Source organism: Oncorhynchus masou, chromosome 28, assembly GCF_036934945.1.
Source record: "Oncorhynchus masou masou isolate Uvic2021 chromosome 28, UVic_Omas_1.1, whole genome shotgun sequence".
Lineage (NCBI taxonomy): Eukaryota > Metazoa > Chordata > Actinopteri > Salmoniformes > Salmonidae > Oncorhynchus > Oncorhynchus masou.
The window spans coordinates 48206365-48228674 of NC_088239.1; the positions used below are offsets into that span (position 1 = coordinate 48206365).

Below are 22310 nucleotides of genomic sequence, written 5' to 3' on the forward strand. Positions count from 1 at the left end.
CATGTCATGCCAAGTCTATTCGGTTGAAAGAGCAAAAAGAAACTGTTATGGCAATTGAATAACAAGCTCATTAATCAGACAATTTGATTAAACCATAGGCTGTGTAAAAAAAACGATTAAAAAAACGTTTTGAAAGCCAGTTCTAAAAATATTTTCATGGGCGACTTTCACTGCTGACATTAGAAACCGGAAATTAGCGTCTCCGCTTCCAGGAAGTTTAGCCAATATATGTTTTGTTGCCAGTGGGACTGCTGTAAAAATGGCGGCGTCTCGTCGCTCTTCCCAACAGCAAAAGCAGAGCATATCCTCGCCACCTCGCAGTATTTCTCTTTCACTTACACCTCCGGGGTCTCCTCCCGTTCCCCGTGGTGGCATAATTTCGGTGCTAGCGGGTGCTGAAGTAGACAGTGCCGGGGATCCAGAGTTAACTCCGGCCTCCCCCGATATCCCCGCCCCGGCCCTAAGCAGCAGCAGCTCCACTACCAACGGGGGTAGCAGCAGCGCTGGCTCTAGTCCTGACTCGGGTAGCAATAGCAGCCCCGGGGGCAGCGACTGCGGGACTTTCAGAGAGCTGTTTGAAGCCTGTCGTAATGGGGACGTATCGCGGGTGAAGAGGCTGGTGGATACGGTTAACGTGAATGCCAAGGACATGGCTGGGCGGAAATCCACTCCGCTACACTTCGCTGCAGGTAACGTCGATGGCGAATGTTCGCTACGAGCTGGTTTGTTTAGCTAACATAGCTAGCCAACTAACGTTACTTGAGTAAATTGCTAACTAACTAGCTACATTTCCTGAGGCTAACTTCTGCAAGCTAAATTGTTAGCTAACAAACTTCGCGTACTAGTTAAGTAACGTTAGGCTAACTTGTTGAAAATGCCGAGCCAACTAGCCTACATTTAGACTCAGGGAGGGGTTGGTAAAGTAACTCAACTCCGCGATGATTTCATCCACGGAGTTAATCGTAGATACGTTTTTTAAAATTAACCTCCGACTCGTTCGCGTTGATATGCACTAGATACTTAACAAAAAATTGAAATTATTCGATACAACTTTACCATTTACCAATGTTTGTTTTCTATTGTTGCTTGCGTTTTCTTTATTTGATTAAAAAAATATCTAGGTTAAGTTTTTAATAAAACGTTAACCAAATACCACCACCGAGTTTAACTTAAAAAAAAAACACCTTTTGAGATTCAATTGGAACATTCTGCGTTTCCACCGTAGAGAAAATACATTGAGTACACCTTCCAGTGGTTGTATATATTAATATGCACGTATTATTAACAAGTGTGGATTTAAGCAAATAAATGTCAAAGACAAAGGACAAACACAGGACAAGGTATATCGTCTGCATCGACTCCAAGGAGTCAGAGGTTCATTTAAAAAACTTAAGTCTGTGCTCAACTCCGTGGATGAAGTCATTGTGGAGTTGAGGTACTTTGCTTGGGGAAGGGGCACTGAATTAGCCAGCAAGTTGTAAGCAAAACACACAGGCCTTTCCAGGCAGAAAACGTGGTACAAACATTATTGGGCACAGATAACTGCACAAAGGGCAAGAAGGTAGAGACAACAATACATCACAAGCAGCCACAACTGTCAGTATGAGTGTCCATGATTGAGTCTTTGAATGAAGAGATTGAGATAAAACTGTCCAGTTTGAGTGTTTGCTGCAGCGAACTGAAAAGAGGAGCGACCCAGGGATGTGTATGCTTTGGGGACCTTTAACAGGGGTGGCAGGTAGCCTAGTAGTTAGTGTTGGACTAGTAACTGAAAGGTTGCAAGGTCGAATCCCTGAGCTGACATGGTAAAAAAAAAACAGCATGTGACTAGCAGAACGGGTGTTGTATGTACAGGACGAGGGCTGCAGTAGATGTCTCAGATGGGTGGGTATAATTTGTGGAACATTCCAACAGGTATTTGTTCTAAAAGCTTTGTAAATAACAAGCTTGCCAACAATAAGAATAAGATACCGGGCTAGGGAGTGGGCTATTTTAATGACGTTTTTTACTCACCATATTTATTCTGAAAAATGTCTGTAGTCACTCTGGTAGCCTGTCGACAAACATTAAGAATAAGCTACATGGTGAGTTAATGCCTATTCGGTAGCTAGGTGGATTGATCATGTTACTTTGTATGCATTGTTTGTTGGCAACCTTGTACTTTACAAAGTTTTTGGAACAGATTTCTATTGGAATGTTCCACAAATTATACCCACCCATCTCAGAGAGGGTTTTATAGATAAGCTTCAACCAGTGGGCCTTGCGACGGGTATACAGAGATAACCAATTTACAGAAGAGTATAGATTGCCGGGATGTGTCCTATAAGGAGCATTGGTGGCAAATCTGATGGCCAAATGGTAAAGAACATCCAGCTGTCCGACAGCAACCTTACCTGCCGATCTATACATTGCGTCTCCGTAATCTAGCATGGGTAGGATGGTCATCTGAATCAGGGTTAGTTGGGCATCTGGGGTGAAGAGGAGTGATTACAATGGAGGAAACCAAGTCTATTTTTAACTTTAGCCTGCAGCTTACCATACTGATTTAGTATATGTGATGCACAACCAGTATGTCTTATAATAAAAACAATAAAATATGTTAAACAATGATTACAGGTTGTGTTTCACTGTTTTAGAGACCCATTTGTGTATGGAGGAAAAACACTTTGCACAATCTTTCCACTTTTTAGGATTTGGGAGGAAGGATGTTGTGGAGCACCTCCTTCAGACTGGGGCCAACGTTCACGCCTGTGATGACGGAGGTTTGATCCCTTTGCATAACGCCTGCTCCTTTGGTCACGCAGAGGTGGTCAGCCTGCTCCTCTGTCAGGGCGCTGACCCAAACGCCCGGGACAACTGGAACTACACACCTCTCCACGAGGCTGCCATCAAGGGCAAAATAGACGTGTGCATCGGTAAGAAACATCTACGACGACATGCAACTTTTATGGTTACCTTGCATTTTGTGCTGACTTCACACACTTGAATCACATTTCTGTATGATAAAATAGTCCTAGCTATCTTTGAATACAAATCTAAGGCTCCTGTGTTATGAACAGCTTAATTAACAAATAAAAGTTATTTATAAAGCCCTTCTTACATCAGCTGATTTGTCAAAGTGCTGTACAGAAACCGAGCCTAAAACCCCAAACAGCAAGCAATGCAGGTTTAGAAGCACAGTGGTTAGGAAAAACTCCCTAGAAAGGCCAGAACCTAGGACGAAACCTAGAGAGGAACCATGAGGGGTGGCCAGTCCTCTTCTGGCTGTGCCGGGTGGAGATTGGAGTGGAGATCAGAACATATAATAGCCTAACTGCTGTAGAAATTGATAGGAGAGTCTATGGTCTGTTGCTCTGCTGCTGCGTATGTTATCATCAAGTCTTACAGTCAGGTTATTTTGCCCTGAAACAAACATGTCACCCCTAGTGATCTCAACAGAATCACATCTCAATGGCATAATGACATTTTCTGACCAGCCCATAATGGTCTGGCCCTAACAGTCTCCCTGTCTCCAGGGAGGAAGCCAGACACCATTGAAAAGAACATCAGGCCAGATCAATTTCTCGGGGCAGAAACTAGAGCCACAGTCCCTTCTCTGTCACTTACTTTGACCTACAGTGCCTTTTGGGAAATTATTCAGACTTTTTCCACGTTTTGTTCCGTTACAGCCTTATTCTTAAATGGATTAAATAAAAACAATTCTTCAGCAATCTACACAGAATACATCATAATGACAAAGCGAAAACAGGTTTTTAGAAATATTTGCAAATGTATAAAAAAACAGATATGCCTTATTTCCATAAGTATTCAGACCCTTTGCTCGGAGACTTGAATTTCAGCTCAGGTGCATCCTGTTTCCATTGATCATGCTTGATGTTTCTACGGCTTGATTGGAGTCCACCTGTGATAAACTCAATTGATTGGACATGATTTGGAAAGGCACACACCTGTCTAAGGTCCCACAGTTGATAGTGTATGTCATTGCAAAAACCAAACCATGAGGTTGAAGGAATTGTCCGTAGACCTCCGAGACAGGATTGTGTCGAGGCACAGATCTGGGGAAGGGTACCTAAACATTTATGCAGCATTGAAGGTCCCCAATAACACAGTGGCCTCATCATTCTGAAATGGAAGAAGTTTATAACTACCTAGAGCTGACCGTCCGGTCAAATTGAGCAATTGGGGAAGAAGGGCCTTGGTTAGGGAGGTGACCAATGAACCCGATGTTAACTCTGACAGAGCTCTAGAGTTCCTCTGTGGAGATGGGAGGATCCTCCAGAAGGATAACCATCGTTGCAGCACTTTACCAGTAAGGCCTTTATGGTAGAGGGAAAAGACCGAAGCCACTCCTCAGTAAAAGACACATGACAGCCCGCTTGGAGTTTGCCAAATAAAAGGCCCCTAAAGACTGTCAGACCATGAGAAACAAGATCCTCTGGTCCGATGAAACCAAGATTGAACTCTTTGGCCTGAATGCCAAGCGTCACTTCTGGAGGAAACCTGGCACCATCCCTATGGTGAAGCATGGTGGTGGCAGCATCATGCTGTGGGGATGTATTTCAGCGGCATGGGACTGGGTGACTAGTCAGGATCGAGGCAAAGATGAAGAGAGCAAAGTACAGAGAGATCCTTGATGAAAACCTGGTCCAGAGCTCTCAGAACCCTTAGACTGGGATGAAGGTTCACATTCCAACAGGACAACAACTCTAAGTGCACAACTAAGACAACGCAGGAGTTGCTTCGGGACAATCTCTGAATGTCCTTGAGTGGTCCAGCCAGAGCCCGGACTTGAACCCGATCTAACACCTCTGGAGAGACCTGAAAATAGATGTGCAGCAACGCTCCCCATCCAACCTGACAGAGCTTGAGAGGATCTGCAGAGAAGAATGGGAGAAACTCCCCAAATACAGATGTGCCAAGCTTGTAGCGTCATACCCAAGAAGACTCAATGCTGTGATCGCTGCCAGAGGTGCTTCAACAAAGTACTGAGCAAAGGGTCTCAATACTTATGTAAATGTGATATTTCAGTTTTTTATTTGAATAAAATAGCGCAAAAAAAGCCTGTTTTTTCTTTGTTGTTATGGGGTAGTGTGTGTAGATGAGGACAAATAGTTTTTTAAATCAAGTTTAGAATAAGGCTGTAACGTAAGAATGTGGAAAAAGTCAAGGGGTTCGAATACTTTCCAAAGGCACTGTATATATTGGCAAGAGTTTATTTTCTACCATTGCTGTAATGGAATTATCCCTGCATTGACCAAGAGTTGAGACACGTTGTCTATACGCCTTCAGAGCAGTGTGCTTTTTAGCATCTGGTTCTTTGAATTATGCTTGACTACTATATTTGTTGGCTCTTGAGAATGAAGTTTCTTGTTGCAGTCTCTCTGCTGTGAAATGTGCATCGTGGGCACAGGGATGAGCACGTTATTCTCTCTGGTGGGTAATGATCTGAATTAAGTTGATGTGCTGTACTCCGATTAAAACTTCCTCTCGACTTTGATGGTTCTGTTGTCTTTCCAGACATTTATTATTGAGAATATTTGACAAATTTCTTATTAACAAACTATAGTTTTGGCAAGTCAGTTAGGACATCTACTTTGTTCATGACACAAGTCATTTTTCCAACAATTGTTTCCAGACAGATTATTTCACTTATAATTCACTGTATCACAATTCCAGTGGGTCAGAAGTTTACATACACTTAGTTAACTGTGCCTTTAAACAGCTTGGAAAATTCCAGAAAATATGTCATGGCTTTAGAATCTTCTAATAGGCTAATTGACATACTTTGAGTCAATTGGAGGCTTACCTGTGGATGTATTTCAAGACCTACTTTCAAACTCAGTGTCTCTTTGCTTGACATCATGGGGAAATCAAAAGAAATCAGCCAAGACCTCAGAATTGTTTTTGTAGACCTCCACAAGTCTGGTTCATCCTTGGGAGCAATTTCCAAATGCCTGAAGGTACCATATTCATCTGTATAAACAATAGTACGCAAGTATTAACACCATGGGACCACGAAGCCGTCATACCGCTCAGGAGATGAACATACTTCGGTGCGTAAAGTTCAAATCAATCCCAGAACAATAGCAAAGGACCTTGTGTAGATGCTGGAGGAAACTGGTACAAAATAATCTATATCCATAGTAAAACAAGTCGTATATCGACATAACCTGAATGACCACTCAGCAAGGAAGAAGCCATTGCTCCAAAACCGCCATAAAAAAAGCCTTTGTACTTTTCTGAGTAATGTCCTCTGATCTAATGAAACAAAAATATAACTTTTTGGCCTTAATGACCATTATGTTTGGAGGAAAAAGGGGGAGGTTGCAAGCCCGAAGAACACCATCTCAACCGTGAAGCACAGTGGTGGCAGCATCATGTTGTGGGGGTGCTTTGCTGCAGGAGGGACTGGTGCACTTCGGAAATTAGATGGCATCATGAGGTAGGAAAATTACGTGGATATTTTGAAGCAACATCTCAAGACATCAGTCATGAAGTTAAAGCTCTGTCGCAAATGGGTCTTCCAAATGGACAATGACCCCAAGCATACTTGGGGTGGCAAAATGGTTTAAGGACACAAAGTCAAGGTATTGGAGTGGCCATCACAAAGCCCTGACCTCAATCGCATAGAACATTTTTAGGCAGAACTGAAAAAGCATGTGCGAGCAAGGAGGCCTACAAACCTGACTCAGTTACACCAGCTCTGTCAGTAAGAATGGGCCAAAATTCACCCAACTTATTGTGGAAGGCTACCCAAAACATTTGACCCAAGTTAAACCATTTTAAAAGCAATGCATCCAAATACTAATTGAGTGCATGTAAACTCCTGACCCACTGGGAATGTGATGAAAGAATTAAAAGCTTAAATCATTCTCTCTACTATTATTCTGACATTTCACATTCTTAAAATAAAGTGTTGATCCTAACTGACCTAAAACAGGGAATATTTCCTAGGATTAAATGTTAGGAATTATGAAAAACTGAGTTTAAATGTATTTGGCTAAGGTGTATGTAAACTTCAGACTTCAACTGTATATTGTGAGGGTCTGATTCTGATGCCATGATGATCGATGCGTGACTGCCATTTGACAATTAAAATGATCCATAATGTCATCACGTAGGCTAGCATACGCGCACTGTATCTGCAAGCTGTTGGCTTGAGTGCACGTACCAAGACCAGATTAGGCACATTATTATTAGCATGATTTTGTAAAACTTTTTTTAGTGTGTAGAGCAGCTTTAATATTGCAGATAGAATCGACAATTTATCAATGTAATTGTCTGCCTAATTTCCCTTCCCCCATACAGTGGGGCAAAAAAGTATTTAGTCAGCCACCAATTGTGCAAGTTCTCCCACTTAAAAAGATGAGAGGCCTGTAATTTATCATAGGTACACTTCAACTATGACAGACAAACTGAGAAAAAATAATCCAGAAAATCACATTGTAGGATTTTTAATTAATTTATTTGCAAATGATGGTGGAAAATAAGTATTTGGTCAATAACAAAAGTTTCTCAATACTTTGTTATACCCTTTGTTGGCAATGACAGAGGTCAAAAGTTTTCTGTAAGTCTTCACAAGGTTTTCACACACACTTGCTGGTATTTTGGCCCATTCCTCCATGCAGATCTCCTCTAGAGCAGTGCTATTTTGGGGCTGTTGCTGGGCAACACAGACTTTCAACTCCTTCCAAAGATGTTCTATGGGGTTGAGATCTGGAGACTGGCTAGGCCACTCCAGGACCTTGAAATGCTTCTTACGAAGCCACTCCTTCGTTGCCCGGGCATTGTGTTTGGGATCATTGTCATGCTGAAAGATCCAGCCACGTTTTCATCTTCAATGCCCTTGCTTTTGGAAGGAGGTTTTCATTCAAAATCTCACGATACATGGCCCCATTCATTCTTTCCTTTACACGGATCAGTCGTCCTGGTCCCTTTGCAGAAAAACAGCCCCAAAGCATGATGTTTCCATCCCCATGCTTCACAGTAGGTATGGTGTTCTTTGGATGCAACTCAGCATTCTTTGTCCTCCAAACACGACGAGTTGAGTTTTTACCAAAAAGTTCTATTTTGGTTTCATCTGACCATATGACATTCTCCCAATCTTCTTCTGGATCATCCAAAAGCTTTCTAGCAAACTTCAGACGGTCCTGGACATGTACTGGCTTAAGCAGGGGGACACGTCTGGCACTGTAGGATTTGAGTCCCTGGCGGCGTAGTGTGTTACTGATGGTAGGCTTTGTTACTTTGGTCCCAGCTCTCTGCAGGTCATTCACTAGGTGATAATCCCCCCGTGTGGTTCTGGGATTTTTGCTCACCGTTCTTGTGATCATTTTGACCCCACGGGGTGAGATCTTGCGTCGAGCCCCAGATTGAGGGGGATTATCAGGGGCCTTGTATGTCTTACATTTCCTAATAATTGCTCCCACAGTTGATTTCTTCAAACCAAGCTGCTTACCTATTGCAGATTCAGTCTTCCCAGCCTGGTGCAGGTCTACAATTTTGTTTCTGGTGTCCTTTGACAGCTCTTTGGTCTTGGCCATAGTGGAGTTTGGGGTGTGACTGTGAGGTTGTGGACAGGTGTCTTTTATACTGATAACAAGTTCAAACAGGTGCCATTAATACAGGTAACGAGTGGAGGACAGGGGAGCCTCTTGGAACTACCGCTCCCGGATCCGGGAGAATTGTCATCAACTGACACTAATTAGCATAACACAACGGACAAAAAATATGACTAGAAAATATTCATATTCATGAAATTACAAGTGAAATATATTGAAACACAGCTTAGCCTTTTGTTAATCTCCCTGTCATCTCAGATTTTGAAACTATGCTTTACAGCCAAAGCAAGACAAGCATTTGTGTACGTTTATCGATAGCCTAGCATAGCATTATGCCTAGCTAGCAGCAGGCAGCTTGGTCACGAAAATTAGAAAAGCAATCAAATTAAATCGTTTACCTTTGAGCTTCGGATGTTTTCACTCACGAGACTCCCAGTTAGATAGCAAATGTTAATTTTTTCCATAAAGATTATTTTTATAGCCTAAATAGCTTTGTTTGTTCTTCACGTTTGGCTGAGAAATCGACCGGAAATTGAGGTCACGACAACTCTGAAAAATATTCTAAATTAGATCCACAATATCGACAGAAACATGGCAAACGTTTTTTATAATCAATCCTCAAGGTGTTTTTCAATTATCTATTCGATAATATATCAACCGGGTCAGTTGGCTTCTTAGTAGGAGCGAGAGAAACAATGGCCGCATTTGTCTATTACGCACATGTCACTCTGAGAGCCATCAGCTGACCATTGACGCAATGTTGTCGCTCAAGCTCATTTTTCAAAATGAAAAAGATCTAATAACAATGCTGGGCCAGTAACCGAAAGGTTACTAGATCGAATCCCAGAGCTGAGAAGGTAAAAATCTGTCGTCCTGAACACGGCACTTAACCCACTTCCTAGGCCGTCATTGTGAATAAGAACTTGTTCTTAACTGACTTGCCTAGTTAAATAAAGGTTAAATAAGAAAATGAGTGCCTAGTTTGAGGAATAGACGCCTCACAAGTCCTCAACTGGCAGCTTCATTAAATAGTACCCCAAAAACACTAGTCTGAACGTCTACAGTGAAGAGGTGACTCCGTGTTGCCTCTTCACCAGTTCAGACAGTTCCTTACTTTCTCCGTATTCCACTTGCGCCTTCCATTTTTGCTGTAATGCTGCAATTTGTTGGTTGTAATTTAGTTTCCATATGTTTTTTTTTTTTTGCTGTGTGTGTGATTTAACTCCACCAACCCTATTTATGATATAATTTACAAAGAGTATACTGTTTTCACCATAATATTGGTTGTCATATTCGTTCTGTCTTTTCTGGTGGATTAAATTTAAATTGCAAGTAACTTTCTATGGTTTGTTTTAAAAATAGCAATATTTTGGAGATTATTTATATAATAACTGAAAGTGTGAGGTTGTAATCTGAATAAAGAGAAATTGGGTGAGCCATTCTTACTAATCTGCTAGAGAACCAGTTCAGATTTAAGTATAGCTTTTGCATGACTGAAGCCTTTAGTAAGAGGGCTAATGCTTTAATACCTAATGATTTCTGCCCTCCGAATTCATATTCATGAAATAAATATAGAGTAGGCACATTTGCTATTTAACGCAACAGTTTTGGTGAAAATAAATCTAGGTTGGAGTTAAATGTGATGGAAGCACATTGGACTTTAGATTTTTGTTTGGTACATGAAAAGTTAAGCAAAAAAATAACATTTTGTGTGCACTGTCATTTGGTGGAAACACACTGGTGGGGATGATTGTCTGTCGCCAATTGGATGGAAATCTAGCTAGACAGATTGTTTATTTGTGAGCTGCTGGTCTTCAGAACTGGGCATGTAAGGAGATATTCACTCATGCTTTTGCTTGTCTCAGATATTATATACATCTTTTTGTGTGTTATGTTTATGTTGAATGAAAATCATTTCAGCAGAAATTAAGCAGTAACCATTAAGTGACTTTAGCCTAATTTCAGCAGTGCCAGTTCATTAACATAAGAACACTCACTCTGCTCATCTCATGCCAGAATGTAATTACTACACACATTTCTCACTCTCACAGAGACTAATAACATTTGGACATTTACTAGTGATGGGGAGGAATCGATAGTTACATACCACAATATTATTTTGGACAATATTATACTGAACAAAAATATAAATGCAACATGTAAAGTGTTGGTCCCATGTTTCATGAGCTGAAATAAAATATCTCCGAAATTTTCCATATGCACAAAACGTGTATTTCTCTAATTTTGTTCAGAAATTTGTTTACATCCCTGTTCGTGAGCATTTCTCCTTTGCCAAGATAATCCATCCACCTGACAGGTGTGGCTGATTAAACATGATCATTACACAGGTGCACCTTGTGTTTGGGACAATAAAAGGCCACTTTAAAATGTGCAGTTTTGACAAACACAATGTGTGGCATTGTGTTTGTCAAAACTGCACATTTTAAAGTGGCCTTTTATTGTCCCAAACACAAGGTGCAAATGTGTAATAATGATCATGTTTAATCAGCCACACCTGTCTCAAGTTTTGAAGGAGCATGCAATTGGCATGCTGACTGCAGGAATGTCCACCAGAGCTGTTGCCAGATAATTTAATGTCAATTTCTCTGCCACAAGCCGCCTCCAGCGTCGTTTTAGAGAATTTGGCAGTACGTCCAACCGGCCTCAGACCACAAATAACCTCTCCATCCCAGGACCTCCACATCTGTTTTCTTTTCCTGCGGGATCATCTGAGACCAGCCACCGGGACAGTTGATGTATCTGCGGGTTTGCACAACTAAGGCTGTGTCGGTCATGACAGCCGGTGATTTTCAAGCAATTAACTGTCGGTCTCACGATAATTGACTCTTAATTAACAAACACATTTAGCATCTCCTGGCTTCCACACATAGCCTACAAGCCACTGATGCAGACCTTTGGAACATCTACATTTTAAAAAGGCGAATAAATCCATATAATATAGACTACACCTTCACAATAAATCAATCATTTAGACAGGTCTAAAGAAGCATGATATGAAGAAAATGTAGTCTATTTCAGCAGAACAGAATTGCATACTCTGAGTTGTCCTGATCTGGCTATGCCAAATGGCTGTGGGCTACACCATTTAATTTAGCAGTCAAGATTTGCTTAGAATTCCGTGGCATTATTTTATAATATGAAGAATACAATTGAACAAAGTGGAAATAAAATGATTTGTGTGCACACATGCGGCTATTCTGTGTTGACAGGTAAATAAAGAAATATGTACTCCTATTTGCTTAAATTAGAGGTATTAATGTAACTTTTGTTGTTCTACAAACGTTGGGCTACATGTTTTGATATTTAATACATTGTAAGGCTTCATGATGCTACTCTAATGATGATTTTGAAAAAAGTTGCTTGAATGGCTTGAGCTCTGCTTTGTTTTTGTTTTTGCGCTGGCTGTACACACTTCATCAGTCTTTCATTCACAATTTGACAAGCCCTTGATAATGCCTCGAATATTTCGGCGGCATCCCCTTTGTGTGGCCATAATGCACCTTGGTCTGGAGTGCTGCGATGTGCCCTTCTCCCTGAGTGCTACGTGCTTCGAGCGCCTCTCGCTCACATGGCTCCCCATCACGTGATCGGGTCTTTCATACTGGCTTCAAGTGAAGACAGACACATCGTGGATGCAACTGCGCGGGTCCTTACCCAATTCTGAGGTGCATATTGAAGATATTGGAAGGACTGTCCGCATTTACTTTTCGTCAGCCAACAAAATGAGTAGGCCTAACGAACAGCAAAAGCACTAGCCTATGCCAATCTACTAAATTGACCAATCTACTAAAAAAACGCAATATGGCTGATGCAACAGATCAGAACGTTTAGCTTAAAATGTTAATGAACTATTAGGCTATTTCTTCTATTATAAGCGCAGCAATGCACACATGGTAGTAGGCTATAAGCGCAAATGTTCCATTTAGCGGGAAAAGACCATTATCATTTGACCGCAAATGCGATTATGCATGTATGTTTTTATTATACAGATGCATTTATATGGAGCAAATTATTTTCCCCAAACTTAACTCAATATGCATGCAAGTAAGACGCTACACACCTTGTAAAGCGGATTAATGTGCTTCATTTTAATAAGTTATTTGGCCACTTTAGTTGTGATAGAAACCTTATCTAAACACAGGCCTATGGGCTAGGCTACATGAGTTGTGCGACTGATTCGGAAAAAGTCGGCAAAAAAAGGAATAGTTTTTTGCCTTTATGCTGGGCATCATTCACAAGTGATAGGCTGACATTGATACCCATCAGACTATTCTTGATTTAATCTTGTTTTCACATATTCTAAATAATATGTGTGAAATTTGTTTTGATTTAGAATGGACCATTATGCACCTGTCTCGAAACGGGGCAGCAGGAAAAATGCATGTCATCTATGCACTTAAATAGCGAATGGAGGACGCCTTTCCGTGGTTCATTTTCATGCCAGGCATGTAGTTTATACTCCTGTTGCGATGTGCTAAATATTAAGAACGTTTAGAAATAAATATAGTAGGTCTGGCCTATGATGGGATCCTCTTCTTTTTCATATCGACCATCACTTCTCGCGTAGCCTATAGAAATGTTGTGCAACATGCGCTCACGGGCTCTCAAGAAGTGTTTGATTAGATGTTTGATTACTTTTGCATTGTCAGAGTGATTTAGAGTGAGAATAGAGTGCTTGAATACCAGGCAGTTAGCAACCCTAATCACCGTGACTAAAAGGTCACTTGGAATTGAACTGCCTTCATTACTCATGACCGCCGGTGTGGTGATAATACGGGATTCCGCAACAGCCCTATGCACGACCAAAGAATTTCTGCGCAAACGGTCAGAAACCGTCTCGGAGAAGCTCACCTGCGTGCTCGTCTTCACCAGGCTCTTGACCAGACTGCAGTTTCTTGTTGTAACTGACTTCAGTGGGGAAATGCTCACCTTTCGATGGCCGCTGGCACGTTAGAGAATTGTACCGGGCAGACGGCGTGTATGAGCGATAATCATAATGCAATACAATCGTAGTATGGAATCCTAATACGTATAGAATCGCAATACACTGTGTCAGCACCTACGTGTCAGGATCATATGATCAGGCCCCCTCCATCCTCTCCATCTTGTCAGCTAGCTCTGTCACTCCACAGTGGCTTGTGTTTGTATGCTGAGCACTCTCCCGCCCTCTCGTTTATCATTGTTGTAGGTGTTATTGGCCGTGTTAGCCAGCTGCACGCGCAGCACCATGGGAGCAGGGTGAGCGGCGATGGCAAGGCAAATGGCTCATCTACTCAATCTTTGGGAGTGTCTCTCTTTGGTATGTGTGTGTGTTCGGAGGGTGGAGGTCATGTGGGTTTACATTATGAGGGGGAAGGAGGTGTTGTTGCTGTACAGGAACAGCTGAGCTCGCTCGCTCTCGCTCCCTCTCTCGCTCATGTGTGACAGACAGATAGATAGGCAGGCAAGCTGTCAGAGGAGCACCTGCGAATCTTAATCACCCCGTCGCCATCATTTACGCCTTGGCACGACACCAAGCCCCCTCCACACTGCCCCATCCCTCTCTCCACTGCCCCCTCCACCAGCACGGCCACCCCTCCATCAGACTCCCACTGACTGCCTGTCATACCTCGGCTCTCTGCTCTGCCTCCAGCTAACGCAGCAGCGTATGAGAGCCTACCTGCATATTAATCTGTTACAGGACTGAGACTGCTGCTATAGCCCAGCATATGTCTATTTTACAGAGGGCTCCTTTTCATTGGATTTGTTCACTCTTTCTTCCACCAAGGCTTTCTCTTTAGTGTCTCCCTGCTCCTTTAGTTACCAGGCTAGTAGGACAGGAGTGGATGTGGAAGACAATGTGATTTGGTGCAAAGCTAAATCACATTTGTGTTGAGGAATGGGTGAGTTAACGTGTGGCGTGCGTCACCGACGTGGAGAGAGGGGCAGGCAGGCAGACAGACATGGGCTCCCATTTAGCCAAGTGATCATCCGAGTGGCGATGTTGAGAAAAGCTGCTGCTCGCGTGACTGAATACGTATGATGACAAATGGCTCCGAAAGCTAGCACCCTCACCCTGTTCTGCTGTGTATAAAAGGTGTATGTGATTTTGAGAGGTGCGATCCAGATTGAGTAGGAGTTGTCTTTAACCGACCCTCTTGTTTTCCCTCTCCCGACCTCCCTCCCCATTGACTCTTCTTTCATTGTCCTGCTCCCTGATTTGAGTGCAGAGCATTTTTCTGCCTCTCTCCCTTTGTGTGTCTTCTTTGTTTTTTTCAGTGTGTAAACCTTGGTAATACATAGAGCAGTGTGGGTGTGTAAAGTGAAGAACGACTGAAGCGTAGTAGTGTTGCAGGATGTGATTGGTAGTGTGTGCGCGTGTGTGTGTGTTTCGGGATAGAGCTGAGTTCGGGGCCGCTGGTCTCCTTGTGAGCGAGCGCTCTGCTGTTCATCCACTCAGACAATCACTCATCTGGGGGAGATTAAAACGCTGCACCCTGGGAAACATGTCCCCCCGTCTCTCTTCTTTCCCCTCCCTTACTCTGTCTCTAACCCTCTGCTCTTTTATTGTCACGCTCGCTAGCTCTCTCTCTCTCATTCCCTCTCCCTCCCTGGGCTAGAGCGAGAAAGGCTAGGCAGTCAGGCGGGCTTTGATATTCTGCTCTCATACCTGTGCTGGAGTCACATGGTAGTGCCCGAGTCCTCCTGCCTGTTTTTCTAATATGGCTTTTTCCCCTTCTCCTCACCTCCGCCGCAGCATTCAGTTTGGGCTGTTGTTTTTTTCCCCTCTTGCTGCCTGCTGTCGCTCCGGTCCTCCGTTCTCACGACGCACCGCTGGTGTGAGATGTATGTTTATGTCGGCAGCATGCCGCGGAGCCAGAGAGTGCTAGCGGGCAGCAGTGGCGGCAGCGCTAGTCCTGGTGTTAGCAGTGGTGGTCTGTGTCTGTCCCTGCCTGAGCTCAGCTACTGTCTGTGTTTCCCCTGTACAGTGCTGCTCCAGCATGGAGCCGACCCCAACATTCGCAACACCGACGGCAAGAGTGCCCTGGACCTTTCCGACCCGTCTGCCAAGGCTGTGCTCACTGGTAAGTGATGAGCGATTATTATTGTATTTTTATTTTTTTACCTCTCTTCCACCCTTTCTTTCTTTTTCTCAAGTTACCTCTATCACTCTGTCTCTCTACCTCCACTGCACTCTTTCTCTCTCCCTCTCTTGCGCTCTCTACCTCTGCCACTCTATATCTCTTTGTATCTACCACTCTCTTTCTCTTTGTTGTCTACATACCTTCTCCTCTAGCAGTCTCTCTACCCCTCGCTCTTTCTACCTCTACCACTCTTTCTCTCTTCCTATGTACCTGACCTCTTGCGCCTCACTTCTCCTCTCTCTCTCCCCCAGAGATAAGTTGTCAAACTGCGAATGATCCTCCACTTGTATCCACACTACTCTATCCTTCACCCTCTTCCATGGTCTTATCTGTTGATTTTGTGTCTGAGTTGGTTGTGTGATTCCCTCCTTTCAGCAGTCAAGACAAATCCATAATTAGGCTGTTCCGTTGTGTTTCTTTTCTTTCACGCCCTCTCTGTTCACGCGGTTTCATCATGTTCCCTGGCTGGTAGATAAATTAACGTGCAATACAGAGTGGAGGACTGTCCTAAAAGGCTTTCCACCCACCTTGTAAACAAATCACAGAGCGGATGTTATTTGTCTGGAATTTCTGTATGTGATGCAAACGTGAATGATATTGATAACAGTATTCAACAACAAAACATTCACATGATACGAGAGCAGACAGGACTAATTCACACTCAGGAAGCGTTTAGTACGTTGGAGTGTGGCACGCAAGAAGAGCAACACACTGTTTACTGTTGCCTATTTGTCCTCTGTTGCTGAATATGACCGTGAGAAAAACTTCCTCTTATTGATTGCTGTGTGCAGACCGCAGTATTAAGCCGTGCGTGTGTGTTTAGATTTCTTGGAGATGAATGTATAATGATGCTAATACAACATCTTAATTATACCACCTGCTAGGACTTTCGTTTTGAGACACTGTCAGTGAACTGATGCGATCCAGGTAGAAAATGCCCATCACTGTCACACTAAACTCTGGCCTTGTAGTATCATGACCCGGCTATCAACAATCACCAGACGACTTTCATGGGTTGAGAAAGAGCAGCCGAGAGGACTGTACTGTCTGTATAAATAGTGTAGCAGCGAGAGAGGAGAACCCCTCCAGTCACTGGAGTACTCCAGATAATTGTTACATATCGACTTTTCTTATCTCTCTCTGCACTTTGCGCCAGCACTCTGTTCGACCCTCATGCTGCTCAAGGCCCCGACTCTCTCTCCTAGAGCAAAGCTAAGTGTTCACACACGCACATACTAGGGAAGGGGTTTTTATTCAAATAGTATCATGAATTTTTGCCCTAAGTCTGGAAATTTGAAATACATGATTTTTTAAAATTAAACAGTTTGTTTTGTTACATTTTTATTTTACATTTTTATTTGAAAAACAATGATTTTTTTATTTACCTGTTCACTGCTGCGTGAGGGAGAGAGGCTGGTACTCTATTGCTGCAGCTGTAAAGGGGCTTGGAGTGAGCAGACGGAGGGAGACGGAGTGTCACGGTAGCCACTAGCCACGGCAACTCGGCTACGGCCAAGACAAGCTAACTTGTAGCAGCCACAATGTTATTTATCATCACACATAACAGTGCCCGTCTTGACTGAAGTAGCCTAGAGAGAGGCTGGACAATAGAGTGAGTTAAAATTCACCCAAGTAAGAAAAACCGCAAAAGAATATTGGCTAAGCTGGAACACTAGCGCACGCCCATAGCAAATGAATGGAATCGAACATTCGCAGAGCCTGTTTTGACTGGATTGATGCTTAGAATTTAATTTCACATAAAATTCACCAAAAAATCTATCCCTTTTTATTTTATCACTACAATCTGTTCGTCGGACGAAACTGTAAAAAAAAAACTTGTGTAGAAAGTAAACATCTGCACCTCGATGGTGTCAACTGTGCTTATGTCCGCGTAATGAAAGTAGAGGAATAGATAAACTTCTGACTATTTCTAGTCTAGTGATCGATGACAAAAGAGCTCGCTGCCCAGACATACATAATTACAAAGAAGAGGTTCTCCTGATTTGAAATGGTGCCCGACTTGAAAAAATCGAAATATACACATGGTGAGATATTTGGCTAAATAGGCTGGCATGCCTCCATAGGAAAACAATGGGGGAGCTCTGCGTTCCAAGGGCAAAAAGTATTTTGGGGCTAGCATTTGATGACAACCCAGCTCTCTGCCCAGATACAGATTTACATAATTAGAAAGAGGAGATTCTCGTGATTTTAAAATGACGTCTGACTAGAAAAAAATCTAAATATACACATTGCAAGATATTTGGCGAAATAGACCGACATGCCTATATTTCCCCTATAGGAATCAATAGGACGACCTCAGTTTCATGAGTAATTTCTTTGTTTACATTTGAACTTTAACAACGTGAGCAGGTCTCATTGCCAACAATAGCGAAGAATTGTGACGTAAAACAATAAGCTGGGAATAGAACGTTCGTAAGGCGAGTTGGTGCTCTATAGAACTAATAGGAGCTGGCAGGGTGAAAAATGACCTAAAATAAGGCCTGTTTTTTCTTGATTACTTCAAATCAATGACAAGCAGCTTGGAAAAATGGTAACATTATGAAACTGGGCTCCACGGCGGATGCGATGAACTAGCTTTTATCGGGAAAAAAAGCATTGTTAAAAATGTAATCTGTCCAGCCTACTAGAGAAGCTATAGCTAGCTAGGATAATTGAGGCTACCCCCCCCAACCCCATTCAGATAAAACAACAATCTACCTTTTGGTTGCTCGTTGTGGCCTACTTCTCAATTCGGTAACATTTTAATTCTGTAACTTTATTCCATCTTGCTTTGTGTTAGTGAACTCTCACTCCACTTGCTACACATTGAGCCTCTTTGGCACTTTGATTGGCCAACAAAAACAACAAGCTACCCGTGTTAAAATACACGTTTTTTTTCTCGCAAAAATGTATACTCGCAAGTATTCCAATACTAATGTTCATTTTGATATTAGAATAAACGCCACACTTGTTCTTCTATCCTCGTGGGGACCTACATTTGATTTCCACTCAAAATCCTATTTCCCCTGACTAAAACCCAACCCTAATTTGTAACCCTAAACCTAACCCCTAAGCTTAAAATAACTTTTGTCCTCGCGGGGATGTGGGGAATGTCCCCATGAGGGAGATTTTTCCTTGTTTTACTATCCTTGTGGTGACTTTTGGGGATTTCAGGTCCCCACGAGGACAGAAGAACAAGACACATACAGTTTCTCTGTCTAAGATAGAGAAACTATAGGACTGTTATCTTGAAAAGGAGATTCCACTGACACTTAGTTTTATCTCCTCGCCTGGCACAATCTTCTCCTTGTAATATAGAGCTCAGTTCTTATGTCACGAGTGGAGGCGAGACCGACAACATTTTGAGGAGTCCGTCTTTTTTCCTCTGCAATATTTTTGCCAGATTGGATCGATATGGATGTTCTTTATGCAGACCATCAAAAACTCTCAGTGGCACTTCAATGAAACAAGGGGAGAATAGAACAGAGGCACTGCATGTGGGTTGAATGTCTTTTTTTTTTATTCAACACTTAGCTTAGACATTGGAATACGTTTATAATATGTAGAAACCAAGGACACGTCGCAATAGATTGTCAAATCATTAGCTGAACACTATTTTTCAGGGCCCTTACGAGGCTTTTCCCATTTATAGCAGGGTAATGTTGTGATTTCTCAGTTGGCCTACCTAAACGGAGTGGACGTTGTACTGTGCTGACTGTTACATAAACAATCCTCCCCAAGGTTAGTCTTGAACAGAGGACCAAGCAGAGGCTAAATGATCATGGTGTTGCTCTGGCTGTGTTATACATCCTCTGGGTGTTGGCTTATACAGTAGTAACAGGACTGATGTCTCGAGGAAAAAGCCCAAGCCTTTGGCTGTGAGAAGGCACAAAGCGACAAACCATAACCATCTCAACGTGAGACCAGTGTTAGAGGCCATGGGCTAGGTTTTTGTTCCAAACTACCCCATGGACAAGGACACAGTGTAATCATAAAGGTATCTGGTATGTTCTACCAGTTATCTATGTCTGTGATATGAGGTAAGTTACATTCAATCTATATAGATCTGTCATATGAAATAAGCTAGACGTACTGTGTATACACAGCAATAACAGCCAATATAATTATATTTACTTATGATTGACTATTGCGGTCTAGGAACCGTCCAAGACGGACATTCGTGTACCAACCTAGAGTAAACTGACTCCTCTCATCCTCAGGACTGTATATCATACTCTACTCTGGTCTAACTTGTTTTACATTGACATGTTGTTTTCTAGAGGGCACCAGATGAGAAATGATATCATCTTTTTAAAGATGCCACACCTGGGAGTCCACACCGTACTTCAAAACACTGTGGCACCCTGTGTTGCTGTTAGCCCCTGTCTGTAGTGTACTCCTAGTTGCAGGCTGCATTTTGGATGGATTTAGAGCTGTTATTCAGTTCTTCTACCCCAGAGCGAACAGCGAGTACACTGTTTGATTAAAGATTATATTGACCTATAAACTACCCGGGTGACGGGGAACAAATATCCTGTAGCGATGACAAATTTAGATCTACGCCGTTCCAGCAAAGCTTGAAGTGTTGCCACGGTTCCTGAGCGGAGAATATATCCCTACATGTAATCCGTAACTAACTGCCACGAAAATGCATTTTCAAATCCCGGCTAGAAGTAATTTAGTGTTACGGACGACACCCGGGGTTAGTCTTTTGTTGGATCCTCAAAGCTTGCATTAAAGAAATCGCCTTATAACACCGCTTGATGCATGCTTCTCCGCGTCGTCCTCCACACACAGATGAATCGCTTTTGAATTATTGACTTTTTCCAGACGACTTGAAATTAAATTCGCTGTACTCTGGGTATGAAAAGGATTGTGTCATTTTGTTTCACACATCTCATCTTCTGATGGGAAAATGCAATGTTGAGAGGCCCCAGTATGATGTGTAGGATGTTCTTTCGGCCCCGGGGAGGGGGGAAGATGGTCCCCAATATGATGGGAGACCTCTCCAACAGAACACAATGACATGCAGATAAGAAGATGGAGGAACATTTATGCGGATTGTACATGCTGAAGCAAGTCGACATTGCACCCATTTAGTATTGGGTGCCTATTTGGATGTCATTTTGGCTGTGTTGACTTTGCAACTCTGCAAATGAAAGACACGGATTGAGTGGTCTGTGCGTGATTTAATTCTGAAGTTTAGCCCCAGTAGCACCTGTAGCTCTACCCCCTATGCGAGGTAGATTTAGATAGGAGTGCCAGAATCTGAGCAAGATGAGTAAGATGCTGTGTGGGCGCTCCCTTTCTCTTCTTCCTCTACTGCAGCCAGGGCCTCTACCTGCTACTGATGAAGTGTCTGCCCCAGTGCCCCCAACTCTCAGCCGCCCTGGCCCCACTCCACCACACCCCACCGCCGTGCTTAGAATCACAGGGAGTGAGAAGGGCGCTGAGAGCAGTGGAGAGAGAGGCTGGCTAAAAGGGACAGTGATAGAGTGAGGGTGCGTAGAGACCAGCTGCTCTTGAGGCTACACAGAGACAATAGGTTCGCGGAGTGTTAAAGGTCCATTGAAGCAGTTATCTCCATATTTAATTATTTCTGGATAACAATTAAGTATCTGATTATTTTTGGGCATTTTGATAGAAAACAAATGACTTTTTAGCAATTTCTCAAGCAAGAATTTTGCTATGACTGTCTGGGAGTGGGAGGGGAAAACTGAAAATTAGATGTTATTGGCAGGGAGTTTTGGAACTCTTTCTTATTGGTCTATTAACTAATTTACCACATGGTGATGTCACCATGGAAGGCCAAAACAGCATCCCAACAAAACAGGCGGAAATTTAGGCAGTCTTTTTTTTTAAACGCTTACATTATCATTTTCACAATTTTACAGTATTATTCCAACCTCATAGTGTGGAAATATGTTTGTATATGTACAGTGCATTAGGAAAGTATTCAGACTTCCCCTTTTTATAGCAGTGTTCTATAATGGATACAATTAATCATGTTACTCATCAATCTAAACCCAATAACCCATAATGACAAAGCGAGAAAAGATTTTTAGCAATGTTTGCAAATGTATATTAAAAACCTGAAATACCTTATTTACATACATATTTAGACCCTTTGCTATGAAACTCAAAATTGACCCAAGGTGCCTCCTGTTTCCATTGATCGTCCTTGATCAGTGGTGGAAAAAGTACCCAATTGTCATACTTGAGTAAACGTATAGATACCTTATTAGAAAATGACTCAAGTAAAAGTGAGTCACCCAGTAAAATACTACTTGAGTAAAATTCTAAAAGTATTTGATTTTAAATATACTTAAGTATCAAAAGTAAATGTAATTGCTCAAATATACTTTTTGAAAAGTAGAAGTGTACATTTCAAATTCCCTATATTAAACAAACCAGGTGCAACCATTTTATTTTTTGATTTACGGATAGCCAGGGGCACATTCCAACACAATTTACAAGCATGTGTGTTTCGTCAGTCTGCCAGATCAGAGGCAGTAGGGATGACCAGGATGTTCTCTTAAGTTTGAATTGGATCATTTTCCTGTCCTACTAAGCATTCAAAATGTAACGAGTACTTTTGGGTGTC

The 22310-nt window shown here is 42.4% G+C and overlaps 1 protein-coding gene across 2 annotated transcripts in view; it reads left to right on the forward strand.

The window, feature by feature from the left end:
- Positions 1–214: 214 nt before the first annotated feature.
- LOC135517760 (poly [ADP-ribose] polymerase tankyrase-1-like) overlaps positions 215–22310 on the forward strand; it is a 108656-nt gene continuing 86560 nt past the window's right edge. For both annotated transcript variants that reach the window (XM_064942344.1, XM_064942345.1), the window contains exons 1-3: positions 215–689; positions 2691–2915; positions 15551–15646. In XM_064942344.1, coding sequence (XP_064798416.1) covers positions 260–689; positions 2691–2915; positions 15551–15646 — 751 coding nt within the window. In that variant the 5' untranslated portion in view covers positions 215–259. The remainder of the gene's footprint in view (positions 690–2690; positions 2916–15550; positions 15647–22310) is intronic.